General features: G+C 39.5%; 1 protein-coding gene across 1 annotated transcript; it reads left to right on the top strand.

Moving 5' to 3' along the window:
• The first annotated feature begins 975 nt into the window (after positions 1 to 975).
• LOC133990918 (homeobox protein engrailed-2b-like) lies at positions 976 to 4,166 on the top strand. The gene is made up of 2 exons (XM_062429344.1): positions 976 to 1,462; positions 3,850 to 4,166. The coding sequence occupies exons 1-2, from the start codon at positions 976 to 978 to the stop codon at positions 4,164 to 4,166; spliced, it is 804 nt and encodes a 267-aa protein (XP_062285328.1).
• Positions 4,167 to 15,614: the final 11,448 nt, after the last annotated feature.

The raw sequence follows: 15,614 nt of genomic DNA on the forward strand, positions 1-15,614 counted from the left end.
TGTAACTGCTAATCACTTAATGCAACAATTACAGAAATGAGCTACTACTATATTATTATATAAACGAAATTATAAAGGCTAAAGGTTCAGCTTCATTCTAGGTTCTTAAAATGGGTTATTTCCGGCCCAGAGTGCATCACAAACACTGTGCTATCAATAAATGAGTGTGTATTTGGTAGAATATATATATATATTATATCATCTCATAATGTTTGTGTGGGCTGATTTGAAGAGAACAGGACTGTTATAGGCCCGTGTCTACTATTTACTGATAGCAGTTGAAGGTTGAACTTTATTTTCAACTGGTAGCCTTATATTTTAATGTGTACCTTCTAAATACCTGATACCTGATTAATAATAAGAAATTTCCGCTGTGACCTGAATGCATCACATAAAAGTGGATTGGATTAATCTGCGCCTCCGGGGAATTCCGGGAACGTCACATGACACAAATTCTCCAGTTGTATTGGTCTGAGGCACGTGTCTGAGAGACTCGTAGTACAACGTCATCGCAGCGTCTCACAGCCAATCAGAAATGAGAACCAAAATCCGTAGTGAAAGTATTTGAGCGGCTTCTATATGAGAGCAGTTTAGTGCTGCTGGAAGCATCAATAATTGTGTGCAGGGATCCGGAAAAATTTGTATAGATTCTACATTTTTTAAAAAGTATTTAGGATCTTAAATCCTAGCAGCGAGTCCAGCAATGAGGAGCAGATTAATACCACAAACTGAAGCATGATTTTTCTTTGTCAAAATCATCAGAGGCGCGTTTTCACAGCAAAAACAATCTGAACTATTCTGCCAAAAAGGAGTTGAGTTTTTCTTAGTAGCTCAGTGGTAAAAAAAAAAAAAAAATAATAACCCTCTAGTAATTCATTGATAAGAAAGTGATCAGGACGCATCAGAAAATTGGAATTACTACTTTGTAGAGCGGCGCAGAGAAAGAGGTGCTGAGGGTGATCAGGCTTCATCATTATGGAAGAAAATGCTCGCCGAGACCCGGAGCGCCCAGAGGACTCCGGTGAGGAGTCCAACAGGGCCATCCTGCCTCTCCTCCAGCCACCTGGAAATCAGCAGTCCCACAGGATCACCAACTTTTACATCGACAACATTTTAAGACCGGACTTTGGCCGAAAGAGAAAGGACGGGACTGTGACCCGGGAGGGAGGCAGCCTGGGACGCAGAGAGGAGCTGACAGGGAGGAGAGCATCCAAAACTGGCAACCCGCAGCAGGGTGGAGCAGGACCAGAGGAGAAGGACGACTCTGAAGCATCCGACGACCAGCATCCGGATACTGATGCCAGGAAGGCCGAGCTGATAGCCGGTGATGTGGATGAGAGGGATCGGGGGGACGACGAGGACAGTTGCCGCAGCCCTCAGGCCGGCTCGGCCAATTCGGCCAAACAGATGCTGTGGCCGGCCTGGGTCTATTGTACCCGCTACTCAGACCGTCCGTCATCAGGTTGGTTGAAAAAATGTTTCTCACTTTTTGGTAAATTGAAAAAAAAAACGAAAGCTTGTTGAGAGAGGCTGCTTCATTTCAGAGAGAAAGAAAGAAAAGAGCCACCGTCCTCTTCATTATTACAGGCTGCACAGAAGAAAAAAAAAACTCCTATTGCATTATTTCCAAGTTTAAAACTTCTTCATGCTAATTAAAAAAAGAAAGAAAGTGAAATAGCATTTTATTGTGTGAGCTGTGCAACCCCCAACCCTACTTAATAGACATATCACTTGTAACAATTGACAAATCAATTATTGCATCATCAGAACTACTATTATCTTGATTACTTTACACTTTCAGTATTAAAAATGATAGTAACATCATTAGAATATACTTCAGTATATTTTACATGAAACAAACTACTTTAAATGAAAATTAGAAACTAACTGGAGCTGCTTTGGATGCACTTTGATCTGAATTTGGCATCGAAATAAGGATAAAGTGGACAGGAGGACGTGCCGTTGTCTAAAAGTGTTCTGAATATAAAGCAAGAAATAGAAATATGAGTCAAAAGTAAAATAAAAAATTAGAGAAGTGAAGTAAAACCAAGTTTAACGCCATTGTTCCTCACTCTTCTTTGTTAATATTCCATTAGCATATTTTTGACAATGGGAGGGAGTCTAAAAAAGTGAGGGCCGTGTGTCCCAGCAGAGATGGGTTCGATGTTAAATGCACAACACAACTTCAAAGCTTTTTCACCCGCTAACAAAATATAAAAACACATTCTGCTATAATGTGCACAGTGGATATGAAATGATTTGGTGTGAAGCATTTAGCGCACCTAACCCAGACGATCATAAAGCTTTTATTTCCTCATCTCCGCACTGCACTGTAGAAAAATGTTGCTTTATCTCAGAATTGAAATAAATTTGACTCTAAATAATGAATCCTTTTATTTAGATCCAGCGCAGTTTATGAATGCAGTGAGCGCATGGTGCACTTCCACTTTCTTTTTGTCCTGATTTTTAAAATGCATTAATTGTGAAGTAATGTTGCTAAAAACAAATAGCAGGCAAGTGGAGGAAATGTTTTAGCGATCGATGGACGAGTTCAGATTGATGAGGTCATAACTAAACGAAAACATTTCGAAATGTTGTTTTTATTGTTGTATGAAACCCCCCAAAAAAAGTTTCCATCGAGGTCCAGGCCCGAGCTTATGGAAATGACCACAAAGGGCCTTGAAAGGGGTCAGGAGGCTGTAGCTTCCCCCTGCATTACTAAACCTATTAAACTATAACTTCATATTAAATGAGTCAGTTATTAAATAATATGACTACTAAAAATGGTTAGAATGTGCACAATAAGTATTGTTGTCAAACTAAAGGCAGCCTCTGATTGGACCAATGTCAGATTTATAGAGTAACTGTTACATGGCACAATCGATACAGGCCTGCTGTGCTTTTACTCATTTCAAATCAAATCTGAAATACATTTTTACATGCATTCACAGCTGTTTGCTTATGACTTGTTCATGACGTCTAAATATTAGAATGGAGGCAAATAAAAAAAAGGCTTATCGCGTCTTTTTAGGGAAATTACTTTTTAAAAATGTAGTTCCTATGGTAACAGAGAGGGAAAGAGGCGCCTAACTCCCCCATCCTCCATCCTATCCTAACCCCACCCCCCATCTGCACCCTCCTCCTCCTCCTCCTCCTCCTCCTCCTGTCCTCACTGTTTGTGCTGCAGAGCTGGAGCTGTAGGACATGCAGCCACCATGCAGCCTGCTAGCTTGCTGCTCTAAAGTATTGCAGAATACTCTCCATTTAGTTCTTGGTTGTATTTGTGGTTGGAATTAAAAGTCCTGTCTGGAAAGTGTAATTTGGGTTAGAGTATCTTTAAAAAAAAATCATCAGAATCTCAAAATATCCTGCAAAAAAATTGACATGAGGTATTGCTCTTTTTAAGCATTTAACCTTCGCAGCAGCTTATAAATGCAACAAAATAATAAAGTAGGCCTATCATTAAAGACATCATGAATAAGTACACAACACAACTTAAGAAAAGTTGCTAAAATATACTATTAGCAGTTACTCATGTACTTCTTACCATGCTATTTCATTCAGCTGGCAGTGGGTCATGTGATTCAGCCAGCACCAGGAGCTCCTGATAGGTCACTGAGCAGGTTCAGACGGCCAATAATAAAAATCATTTCATGACTCAAATCTCCACATGAATCAGCGTGTCCATATTCAATGTCTGTCCACTTAAAAACATATTTCTACATTATGGAACAAACACGGGCCTCATTACAGACATTTTCTGTTGAAGTCATTTTTATTAAGCCCAAATCTGCTTTTAAAACTTATCCTAACCACTCAATGTCATGTTTGTCTCCATCTCCACCCAAGGGCCCAGATCCCGTAAACCAAAGAAGGCTCCGACCCCGAGTAAAGATGACAAGCGGCCCCGGACGGCCTTCACCGCGGAGCAGCTCCAACGGTTAAAGACTGAATTCCAGAACAACCGGTACCTGACCGAGCAGCGGAGGCAGAGTCTGGCCCGGGAACTGGGTCTCAATGAGTCTCAGATCAAAATCTGGTTTCAGAACAAACGGGCCAAAATCAAGAAAGCCACTGGGAATAAAAACTCTCTGGCGCTGCATCTCATGGCGCAGGGACTGTACAACCACGCCGCGTCCAAGGACGGCAAATCGGACAGCGAGTAAAGGAGACACTGGGCGGGGTGGAGGTCTGAACCATGCAATAAAAATCACTTCAATACCAGCATTCATATTTAAACTCAACCAGAGACGATATTCTGCTATTTTGTTTGTATTTTGATGTGGGGAATAAGCGTCTGTGTGTGTGTGTGTGTGTGTGTGTGTGTGTGTGTGTGTGTGTGTGTGTGTGTGTGTGTGTGTGTGTGTGTGTGTGTGTGTGTGTGTAGGCTACGTGTCCTCAGGGCTGTTAAAACGATGATCCATGTCAAAAAATAGTGCTGCGTTCATGTCACCAGCAGAAGTTGGGAATTTCCAAGATGTAGGCTACACCTGTTACCTACACCTTGTGTGCATTGTAAAAGTGCAGTGGCAGCTTAATACGTAGGCTAAAGATTATTAATGAACTCTTTAATGTATTGTTCCTCATGCGCCAATGAATAGCCTATCAGTAATGCTAGTAGGCTACACTTGTGTTGGACATTTAAGGGCCACCTTCCAAAATTGCTCGGCACTGATTGGTTGAAAAGAAGCCTACAGAATATTTGGTTATTTGTTAGCTAAAATGATGGCTAGTAGCAGACCCACTGCATGCTACCATTATTATTTAGTAGGTATGCTACAGGCTATAGCCTAGTTTTACGTTTGGTTTCGGCCTACAACATGTATTTAAATATGATTAAGACAAACATTGATAGTGAGGGCTATTTTGAAACAAATGTAACAACGTTAACTGAGACTGTGTGCGACAATATTGCTTTTAACTGAAGTGTAGAAAGCCATGTTGAGTTGATATCAGATAAGATGAGCTCAGTTTTCTCACACTGACAGCTTCAGTTTCCGGTGAAAAAATAAAGTGACCTATGGAGCAGTTTGTGTCCAGGTCCAGTATTGACACTAAAATGTAGCCTGTACAGATTTTAGTCGTAGTTTATAAAATATCAACATGCTTACAGGTCTATCCTTGCTGGAGTTGTGCCCTCTCACATCATATCAGGCTCATTCATGCATTATTTTGACCTAAGTGACACAAAGTAACTGATAACAATGACTTAGATGGTCCAGGTATAGAGAAAGCATGTCTTTGATGTTTTTAGAAGCGGGAAAAAAGAGTCAACAAAGTCCAATCTGAGTTTAGAACGTGATGCGCGCGAGTACAGCCGTCACGCGCACCGCGGCCCTGTGTGTCCCGTGAGGCGGAAGTGTGTGTGATAAACTGTGTGATTTAAAACTATATGCTGAAATCCAAAGAGTTCTTTTCTGCTGCATTCTGGGAACTGTGAATTGAGGAAATAGCCTCTTTTTTGTTGTCTGTTTTGTATTTTCTGACTTTATTGGCTATTCTCTCATCTTTTCTTGCTATGTTCTGTCGGCGTACTGTAGTGAATGTTGACCTGCAGTGTGGAAGTAGCCTATATACAGCCTTCTCAGGGTGCCAGAGTGAAATTCGGCGCCCCCAAATTTGGGAATGTAACGACACATTTTGATATCTGGAATTAAAGTTGTACTTTAGGAGCTGTCTGGTGAACAGTGTTTAATTGGCATTGAACCCGCACGCAGCTGAATTTAAGTCCACTCCTGATTTGAATTTGCCTCATTTTGGATCAGACATTTTCTAAACATAAAATACAAACTTTATTTTGTTTTTTAAAATGTTCTATTGAGGCCTAGAGCAACCCTTATTTAGCTTAAACTCATTTAAACAAGTCACATTACGCCCCATAAATCCAGGCTATGATCAGCGGATATCCATTCACCTCTAACCTTCTGCTGATTTAGGCACCGCACCCTCCGGTCAAATCATGGACCTATAGCCTAGCATAGGTTATACTCATGTACATCCAGGAATGTTTAAGAACATAGGCAAAGTATTAGCTATTTGTTTTTTTTTTTAGCAAATACCATTTTATTCCTATTTATAATAAAATGAGCATCTATAGCCATGTGGAGATGGGGCTCTGGAGCGTTTACATAACTTATTTTTCCTGCAATAACTTTACTTTTTTAATGCAACATCTGAAAGGCCTTTGCTGGGTTTAATTAATGAGGATTCGAACCAAATCGTGGTCTTACGATGCTGTGAATGTTTGTTTTTGATGATTTCTCTACTGTGTTATAGAAAATCCGTTTTCTTGCATTCGGTTACAAACCTGGACAAGCGTTTGCCTTAAAAGTGATGTAAATATAACCTACAAATATTTACAGTGTTATAAAGACAGAGCAGCTGTTTTCTATATCGCAAATGGGATTTTGACATCAGGACTTAAAAAAAAGAAACAAGAAAGAACACATTTAGTTGTTTTCCTCCCAGCTCAAGTTCTCTTTTATATGATCTTATATGTAAATAATTTATATCATAATGGTGTGATGATAAATAAACAACAACAATGCAAAACTGATGGTTCAGAAGTTTATTTTATTGTATAAAATGAAATAATAAACTTTTTATTGTTTTTTTTATTTTTAAGTTCAACAAACAAAACAAAAAATCCACATGGCTGAAATATTTCGTTTGATATTTTGTTGTGAAGTTGATTTGATGAGTCTGCGGGTGGTTTTTATTGAAATATGTTGCTGATGATTAACATAACAATCAGAGGGCTGAGGACGGCAGACACAACACAGAGGACACTTCTAGTCTGCAGCAACACTTCATCCTCAACACCAGCCTCACATACAACCTCAACTTAAACATTTCAATGCATATGTCTCTATTAAAAAGGCCCCACAAAACAAGTGACGTAACTGGCGGTTGTTCTGCACAGTTCACTACGCACTTATTTTAACATGTTCTTAATGAACTGAAAATATGACTGCCAATGACAAATAAACGTGACAATATATATATATATATTTTTTTTTTTAACCTTGGTGCAACTTTTAAGTGCACGGAGCAGCCATGGAGTCATTTGATAATAATATGGAGTCTCAGGGAGATTTATATAACTATTTGAAGAGAAATTGTATTTTTGGAACTATAATTTTGGAGCTCCATCCATGCTGTTGAAGTAATAATAATAAATACATAATAAAAATACAGATTCAAGTCAAATGGAAAAGTTGAACAAAAAACCTTTAACAGACAGGAACTCACTTCAGAGGGGAAATAAAAGATGTAAAAAAAATGGAATGTGTTGAGCAGGAATGACTTGTAAAAGTACAAATATATGACCATGTAGATAGTGTATGGATACATATACACAGTATAGTCAAAACACAAGCAGTAGTAGTAATGAAATATACCATACTTAGATTCATAAGGATTTTAATGCTGGTTTTAAACATTTTGGGACCACATTCCAGAAACATTGAGAAACTAAATGAGGCTGAAAATCACTGCCATGTCAAATTGGCTCAGAAGTCATGAACAGGTGAATAACACACATAAAATATACATTTTTTATAGCATTTGGGGGAAAAAAGTTAATTGTGTTTACAATGGCCTTTTCCTAACATTGACTGGCGCTCATAGATCCTAAATGTCACAAAGTAAACATTCCCATACATGTGACACGCTAGCAGAAGACAGTGTCAGGTCTGAGCAGCTGCACATTCATTTTGCTTAAAAGGTGGAGCTGATAGCTGCAATCCAAAAGAGTTTAAGAGGGCTTGCTCTTTACTGCTAAACCCCAGTGCTTACATGTATTAAATACTCATTCAGGTAACCACTGAATGGATTTCTACAGTAAAGTTTCTTGATTTTCCAAAACCACCATCCAGCACTGAAAATCATTTCCTTGTTAATTCTGTTTCTCAGTCTCCTTCCTGCTTCAGCTAGTTTAAGACCATCCTGATGCAATGACTATCATATATGTTATAGATACTTTGTGCTTTATTACTGTGAAGAAGTTAATAGTGAACAAACTCCTGGCATTTTCTTAACCAGATAATCAACACCCTGAACTACAGGATATCCTAACAGAGAACTGTATGAGTCTGAGTTACATCACTTCTCTCTTCGCTTTTTCATTCAGAAGATTTCATTTTGATGTTAAGGATGACGACAGGGCTGCATCGACATGATTCCTCTTATTTGTAATTTCGGGATTGTTTTATACCCATAAGCATACCATCACTGTACATTCAGACATCACTCTATCAGAAAGAGAGTTACTTCTAGGTGACTGCTTTATATATATAAAACAACAAGGTTTAAACCACTGCCTCAACCCAAAGGAGCATTCACCTTCAATTGGTAAAACAGAAAAATCACCCAACACGAACAGTTTTAATCAGACATTAACAATATGCAAGTTAGAATGATGTAGGAAGCAGGAGCTCTCTCTGAAAATGGTTCAAACAGTGACGGGAGAGATGAGAGTTTCTCTGTTGAATTCTCTCATAAATCCAACACAGTCTGACACACTGTGGAATATGAACAAAAGTGGTTGATGAGGAATGAGTCAGTTGATATGAATTAGTTGACAGCAGTTTGCTCAACTGGAGAAGTCTACAATAAACATGTACACATACAACCAGAAAAGAGTTGTGATATACACTGTAACTATATCTTTACTGCCTTCATTTGAAAGTTACTGTGACTGTCACACAGAGGATTACTTTTACAAGTAAGGTGCCAAAAAAGCCAGTACCAAGAAAAACAACATGATCTTTGATAATATGCATGTACTTTACAGGATTTTCATTATCTAGTCCATTGAATTCACTGTATACGTATAAACTAGGTTCTTGTCTTGTGTAAACTACAACGATACTGATTGTTCTGTTGTGTCTTGCAGGTGAAATCTGGGAGCTACATGTCAATCAATCATTACTTCGATCAGTAACTTCACAGTTTTTCTATAAGCTTGTGACTCACTGTAGAAACATCTGAAAACCACAGACTAAACCTCACAGGTTAAAAGACTGACTCATGAGAGCTAAAAAAAAAAAAACGGTCGCAAACTAAAAATATCTCCTCCTACCCGAAAGTGATCCTGCAACCACATTAACTCTCAACGTCACTCTGAAATCTCAGATTTTCACACACCGTCCGTTCACTTGTGTGTATGTTTACCTGAACGTCTGAATGAAGTGGAGAAACAGCTGAGGAAAAAGGAAACAGAGAGGAAGAAAGAAGTATGGAGAGTAGAAACAGATCCATCAACAAAAAGCCAGAGTTATCTGTGACTCCTCCATTGGCAGCGGCAGCAGCATTGACCTGGGCTCTGTGAATGGCTGCAGAAGACCTCATCTGCATTTCCTTTCTTAGCTGGCTTGTATGTGGAAGTAATGCCCAACCGTCGCTGACTTGATGAGCTGAGCTACTCTTGACTTGGGAGAGGAAAGGGGGGAAAAAGGCTGCGAGCTGGGTTTCTATGCACAGCCCGGGACTGTCAGTCCAAGGGGTTGGGGGAGGAGGGAATGGGCCGATGAAGGCGGAGGAGGAGTTGGAGTAAAATTGCCAGAGAACCTGGACGAAGGTCAAAATGCTTTGGGTGTTCATGCAAATAGCAGCAGGTGACTACACTAGAGCCAAGAATGGTGAGAAATGGACATCTTTTTCCTTACTAGTCCCCACTGTGGACATCATGAGATATTCTGCAACTTCCTGGAACTAAAAGGGAGGATTTACTGGAACTAAACTGATAAATTGATATTTTTTACACATCAAAATAATAGTTTCAAGATATCATTTTTCTTGAATTTCTTCCTCTCTCAGTGCCTGATCTAAAACTTTTCTAGTCTTCAAATATCATAAATGTTCATGTTGAAGCGCTAATAAGATGAATGATCAAACCATTTGGACTAAAAGCCAGACGTCTTTTGCTCCCAGTGTGGTTTCATTAAAAATCCAATCCTTTAAACTAAAGATGTTCTGCTTGGTCTTTCCTTCTCTATTGCCAAACTATTTAATATTGGATGGATCTGTAAACTCCTGGATTACAATCAATAACAATGTTGTGTAACACTCCATGCCAATGTTTCTTCATTCTCAATGCGGTGTGCTCCTGATTGGTTGGAATGAAAACCTGCAGCCACATGAACCTTTATGGGATAGTTTGGACACCTCTGGGCTAGATGAACTCCATAATGGATGCACCCTGCAAATGTATCACGGTACTATCACGGATTAGGTGTGTGGGTAATTTCATTGGTGAAGGATAGGTTCTAATCCCACCTGCTCACTCACCTGGCCAGTCGCTGAATACATAAAGTCTGCTTGTTGGATTGTTTTCATAAAATTACAAAAATGGTTGGACGGAGCGACCCTCATGACATCAGAGCACTGCTGTCTTTAGATGTAGACTGGGATCTGCAGAATCCCCTCAGTAAAAGCACAACTCCTTGTTACTTGGCTTTTGGAGTTCAGTCCACTTTCCACTGACTCAAAGATTTGGTTTTAATTTGACAGGCTCTCAAAAACATCTAATCTTTCTGCTGTTTTATGAAGCTTTATGCAGATTTGAAACTGTGTTAAATTAGTCTCACCTCACATAGTTTGAGAAATGATACACTTCATGGTTGACAGGTCCTCCTATACACTACAGTCAGTGTTTCCTTTGTACGTGTTAGAATATTCAGCCTGAGAGACACAAAAGGAATGAAAGAAGGATGCACTTTTCTTTTTTTTTTCTGCCATGGCTGGCTGGCCTTTGTACAAAACTGACAGAATCTCAATTCAAGGTCCATTTACAAGCTTTTTCAGAGCTTTCAACTGCATCTCATGGTCTTCATCAGCAAATGACACCAGTGAAGAATAGACCTTTAGGGTGAGATTGTTTCGTCTTACATACTATCCCCAAGGTCAAGAATGAAAACTGTAGAGCATCATTTAGAACACTGACAACATTCAACAGAAGTGCCAATTTGTTCTCTTAGTTAAAACCACGGCTAATGTCCAGAAACATGCTGCTAATTCTGTCCATTCCACCAGCTACATTTATTACAACAGGTTAGAAAGTCTAAAATCCATTTGGCTAAAACATGACAAATGGGTAAATGGCTATTGAAAAGTCTATCTTCACATGCACTATAATCATTATAAGTATTTTTTTTTTACAATGATCAGTCACAAAACCTAAAGCAACACTCATCTCAACACTAAATCTCTTAACTGCCAGAAATCTATGTACATGTAGATGTGATGTTGTAAATATTCCAAAGAGATGACAGAGAAAGTAAAACAAAACCCCAAAGTCTGGTTTGAGACAACGGTTAAATGTTGCTAAGTCTGTAACATTTCAACAACAGGTCCTGTTGTTTTAGAACTCTTTATTATAAAAGGTGGAAAACATAAAAAACATCTTATTTATCCAAAGTTCATCCATCCCCTTGTCATAAACTTAACCTCTCCAACAGGCAGAGGCAAAGGGCAGACGAGCAGAGAAAAGAAAAGTACATATCAGTAAAGTATTGATGTCCCCTGTGTCTCCGTCACACAAAAGACGGGCCATCCAGTCCCCCTTCCCCCCACTGAGTAATTTAGCCATAGTTCTCTAAAACGCTTCCTAGTCAAACTTGGAATATGGAATGAAGGGGACGGGGGCTTTGTGGCGGAAATATAATTACGGCTGTTGAAAGCTGGGGAAGGTGGAGAATGGGGGATGACATCAGACCAATTTCACACCCGGGCCTCGGATGGCCAGGCCAAGCCTGGGCCTCGCCGCGCTACACTGATCAAAGCCTGCTGCAGCCGCCCCAAAAGCCAAAAAAAAAAAAGGGAGACTTAACTATGCTAATCTCCAGGACAAATATATTTTAATCTTGTTAGAATACAAGTTAATGCCGCAGCTCAGTGACCAAACTTTATACTATAAGGATACAAGAATACAAAATCACACTTTGTCTCAAGGAGTTTTTCTTTTCATAAAGTGAATGTTGAGTCTAAGAGAAATGATCAAGCAGTCATACCTTTGTTATCATCTTCTGCAGACACAGTAAGCACAGTGACTACATGTCCTACAGTCACTGATAGACTGAGCTGGGGCACATATTCTGTTACTGGTTCTAATGAAAAACCTGTCAGAATATTTATCAGAAACAGAGCAAAATAAAATCTCTCAGCTGACTACCCATTATACCAGATGATTCAGCACCTCATTTTTTATATCCAGTGGCAACATTCAGTGTCAGTGCAGGTCAGAGAGTTTCCTTTATCCAACCCAACCCAACCGGTCACACTGAGAGTCTGGTTCTGCCTGAGGTTTCCTCCTGTTAAAGTGGAGTTTCTCCTTGCTGCTCATGTGGGAATGTTGGGTCTCTTTAAATTAAATGACAGTAAGAGTATGGAGACTGGTGGTTGGGTGTGTAGACTTCCATGCAAAAGAACAGTGTTTGCATCCCATCACATGCAACACATGCTATCAACATTTTTCCTTTTTTCACCCACGATTTTTCCCAACCTCAACCAAAGTGTATTTACCATTCACAGATACTGTAGGAAGCAAGAATCTTAAAAACATCGTCATTTCATGTAATCTGGGATTGGAAACAAACTGCTTATCCAGAGTTTATCCAGCTGTGCACACACAATGACCAGCAGGCCAACCCTAAGCATGAAGTAGGTCCAAACTATAAGATGTTTACAATGGACACAACTAAGTTCCAAGTTTGACTAACCCGGAGGTTTGTAGTTAGTAGTTAGTTGTAGTCTTTTAAACTTAAAGAGTACGGTCTAGACCTGCTTGCCAATTTGCCAATTTTTTTTTTTTAAGATTTATTTTTGGGCATTTTTTGCCTCTATTTGAAAGTACTTTGCATAGACACCAACAGGAAACAGGGAGAGCGATAGAGGGGAGTGACCTGCAGCAGAGGTCCCTTGCTGTAATTGAACCAGTGACGCTGCCATTATGTGGCATGTGCAGTAACCACTCGACTACCAAGGCACTCCTGAAATTTCCCTCAGTTAATAGAATGTGACATTCACTATGTTATCTGGTCAACAGGAGTATACACAGTATACAGCTCTGTCTTTAAAATACGTTACAAACTAAAAGTCTTATCATTGACCAATAAGCTGTGGGGAATTAGAAGTGAACGACTGTGAGGGCTGCCTGTCACCCTGCAGCCAGTCAGCACCTTGGTAACCCTTGATCTGTCATGGGTGGAAGCTGGGCTCTCTGACATTTCCAGACAGGCAGCTACACAATGAGCTTGTACGGGCCTACTGTGACTTCAATCCCTGTGCAGAGAGGAAACCCAAGCTGCAGGGAGGGAGGCAGAGACTTAGTGCTGCTGGTGCAGTCACAGGAAACAGAGAGGAGAGGAGTGGAGGGTCGGCTGTGTGGTGGAGACATGGTGGCGTGCAGAGTCATGTTTGTGCTGGACTCTACAGTATCTCATTCTTCCTCCTCTCACACTGATGCCGTGTTAATCAATGACATAAACAGGTGTGGTGCTTTGTTAGATACAGAACATGAATCATGGGGTCAGAAAATGATCTCAGCATTTTTATCTTTAACTGAATGCTGAGTTCAGACTATTATTGGTTGTTTTACACTTACTACTTGCTCCCCTTTACTACAAAACACCTCAATAAGAAGATAACAACTGAAGAGTCTCAACTTCTTCTTTCCTGTTAGTTTACAGGTGTAAAGACAGGAGGAGCAAGCACTGAGCTGCTTCAGGGTCTGTATTCATTCATTTATGGCTGTGGAATATTGGAGTGGAAATGAGGCTCATGTACTTGCACATAGTTCCATAATGACTGAGATTTAAACATGGAAGCATGTGTATGCATGGCTTTAGACATCTGATGAATGCGTATGCATATGTTTTTCTGTGTGTACACACAGTTTTAGTGATGACTCTTTATGCATCTGTCATCTATCATTTTTATATTTATTATGCACATTTATTGTGCACTGTTTATCCTCTGGATGAGCGCTGTCTGAAAACACCAGGTCTAGTGAGTCTTCCTCAGCGTAGCTACTAAGAAGTGTGTTGAGATTGAGGATTGGTGCTTCTGGGTGAGATTATATCTATACAGGAAATTAGGATGAAGGTAAAAATCAGTGAGCATTCCTCCACCTTTGCTGCATGTCATACTGCTCTCATACTGGTCTAATGCTCTTTCCTGAATATAGGCCTATACCTGAATTTTTGTGTTACCATTTTTTTTAACAGATTGTATCTGTCTTTCTCTGGTTATTAATCAAAATAAACATATATCAACTAATGATGAGCACATACACTCACAAAAAACTAAAACATTGTCAATCTGAAAGAATGCTCACTGATTTTTACATTCACCCTAATTTCCTGTATAGATATAATCCAACTCAGAAGCTCCAGTCTTCAGTCTCAACCAACTTCCTGCTAACTACTCTGAGGAAGACTCACTAGACCTTGTGTTTTCAGACAGCGCTCATCCAGAGGATAAACAGGGCACAATTTATCCTCGCAATAAAGACAAAAATGATGTAGACCAAAACACTGTATAAAAGCTGTATAGAACTGTTTGAACACACATCTGCATGCAGTTTTCCCTTCATGATTCACACATTGATAACGTGTACACGTGGATGAGTCTCATAAGCAGGCCCACACGGAACATCCGCACACTCAGATTTTTTGCAGATTTTCCACCAATAAAGATGCTGCTTGTAAAACTCAAAATGTTAAGACCAAGTGAAATGAGAATGATTTTTTCCCACTTCTAATCCTGTGTCCCTGTGTTCATTGTTTACTTATCTGTAATGTAGCCAAATATGTCATAAAATCAGTATTTTTACATCAATACATCTTTTCTCTTTCTATGAAATAGTTTTCTCAGAATGTGCTCCGAGGCATTTACAAAAGTTCAGCCAATCAAATGTGAGTTTATGCTAGTAGCTGGAAAATACTGGCCATATGAAAGCACACTTCACTACTTATGGGTCAAAGCAGCTAACAGAGAAATATGCAGAGACTTTGAAAACTTTGTTTCCATGTCCAGAACAATGTGGCTGAGCTCTAATTCATTAAAACAATCTTTGTTATCTTAAATGAATATTATTTATAATATTATCTTTCACATTATAAACAAAAAAAAAACACTCAGCAGAATTCTGCAGATTATGGATCATCGCTGAAAACTAAACAAATCAGCGGATTGGTTAGGGTGTGCTCACATGTCACTAATACACTCCATACATTCAACTATTCATTGTTGTTAATACTGATTATACATGATGGCAGCTGTTCATGTCATCAGTTCAACAAATAAAACAATCACTGTAATTTGATGCACAGGCGTTTATAGTCTCACTGATGAGACCGCTCACCTGGTGTGTTTTATATGTAGCATATGTGTTCACAGTGTTCACAGTGAGGTGGTTGGACAAGGTGGCGAGGTGGGAGCACAGTTTGCTCCCGGGCAGCATGGACATGTGCTCACTGAGGCAGTTTTGTAAAAATTAAAAGAAATTAAAAAAAGTATTTGAGTTTTTTCAGAGCTCTGCCACCTCATCTATCCTGTCACCATCCTGCATTTCAGCAGCTGTGACGCTCTCCACAACTGACTGGATGTAGTGA

The sequence above is a fragment of the Scomber scombrus genome, chromosome 11 (assembly GCF_963691925.1).
Source record: "Scomber scombrus chromosome 11, fScoSco1.1, whole genome shotgun sequence".
NCBI lineage: Eukaryota > Metazoa > Chordata > Actinopteri > Scombriformes > Scombridae > Scomber > Scomber scombrus.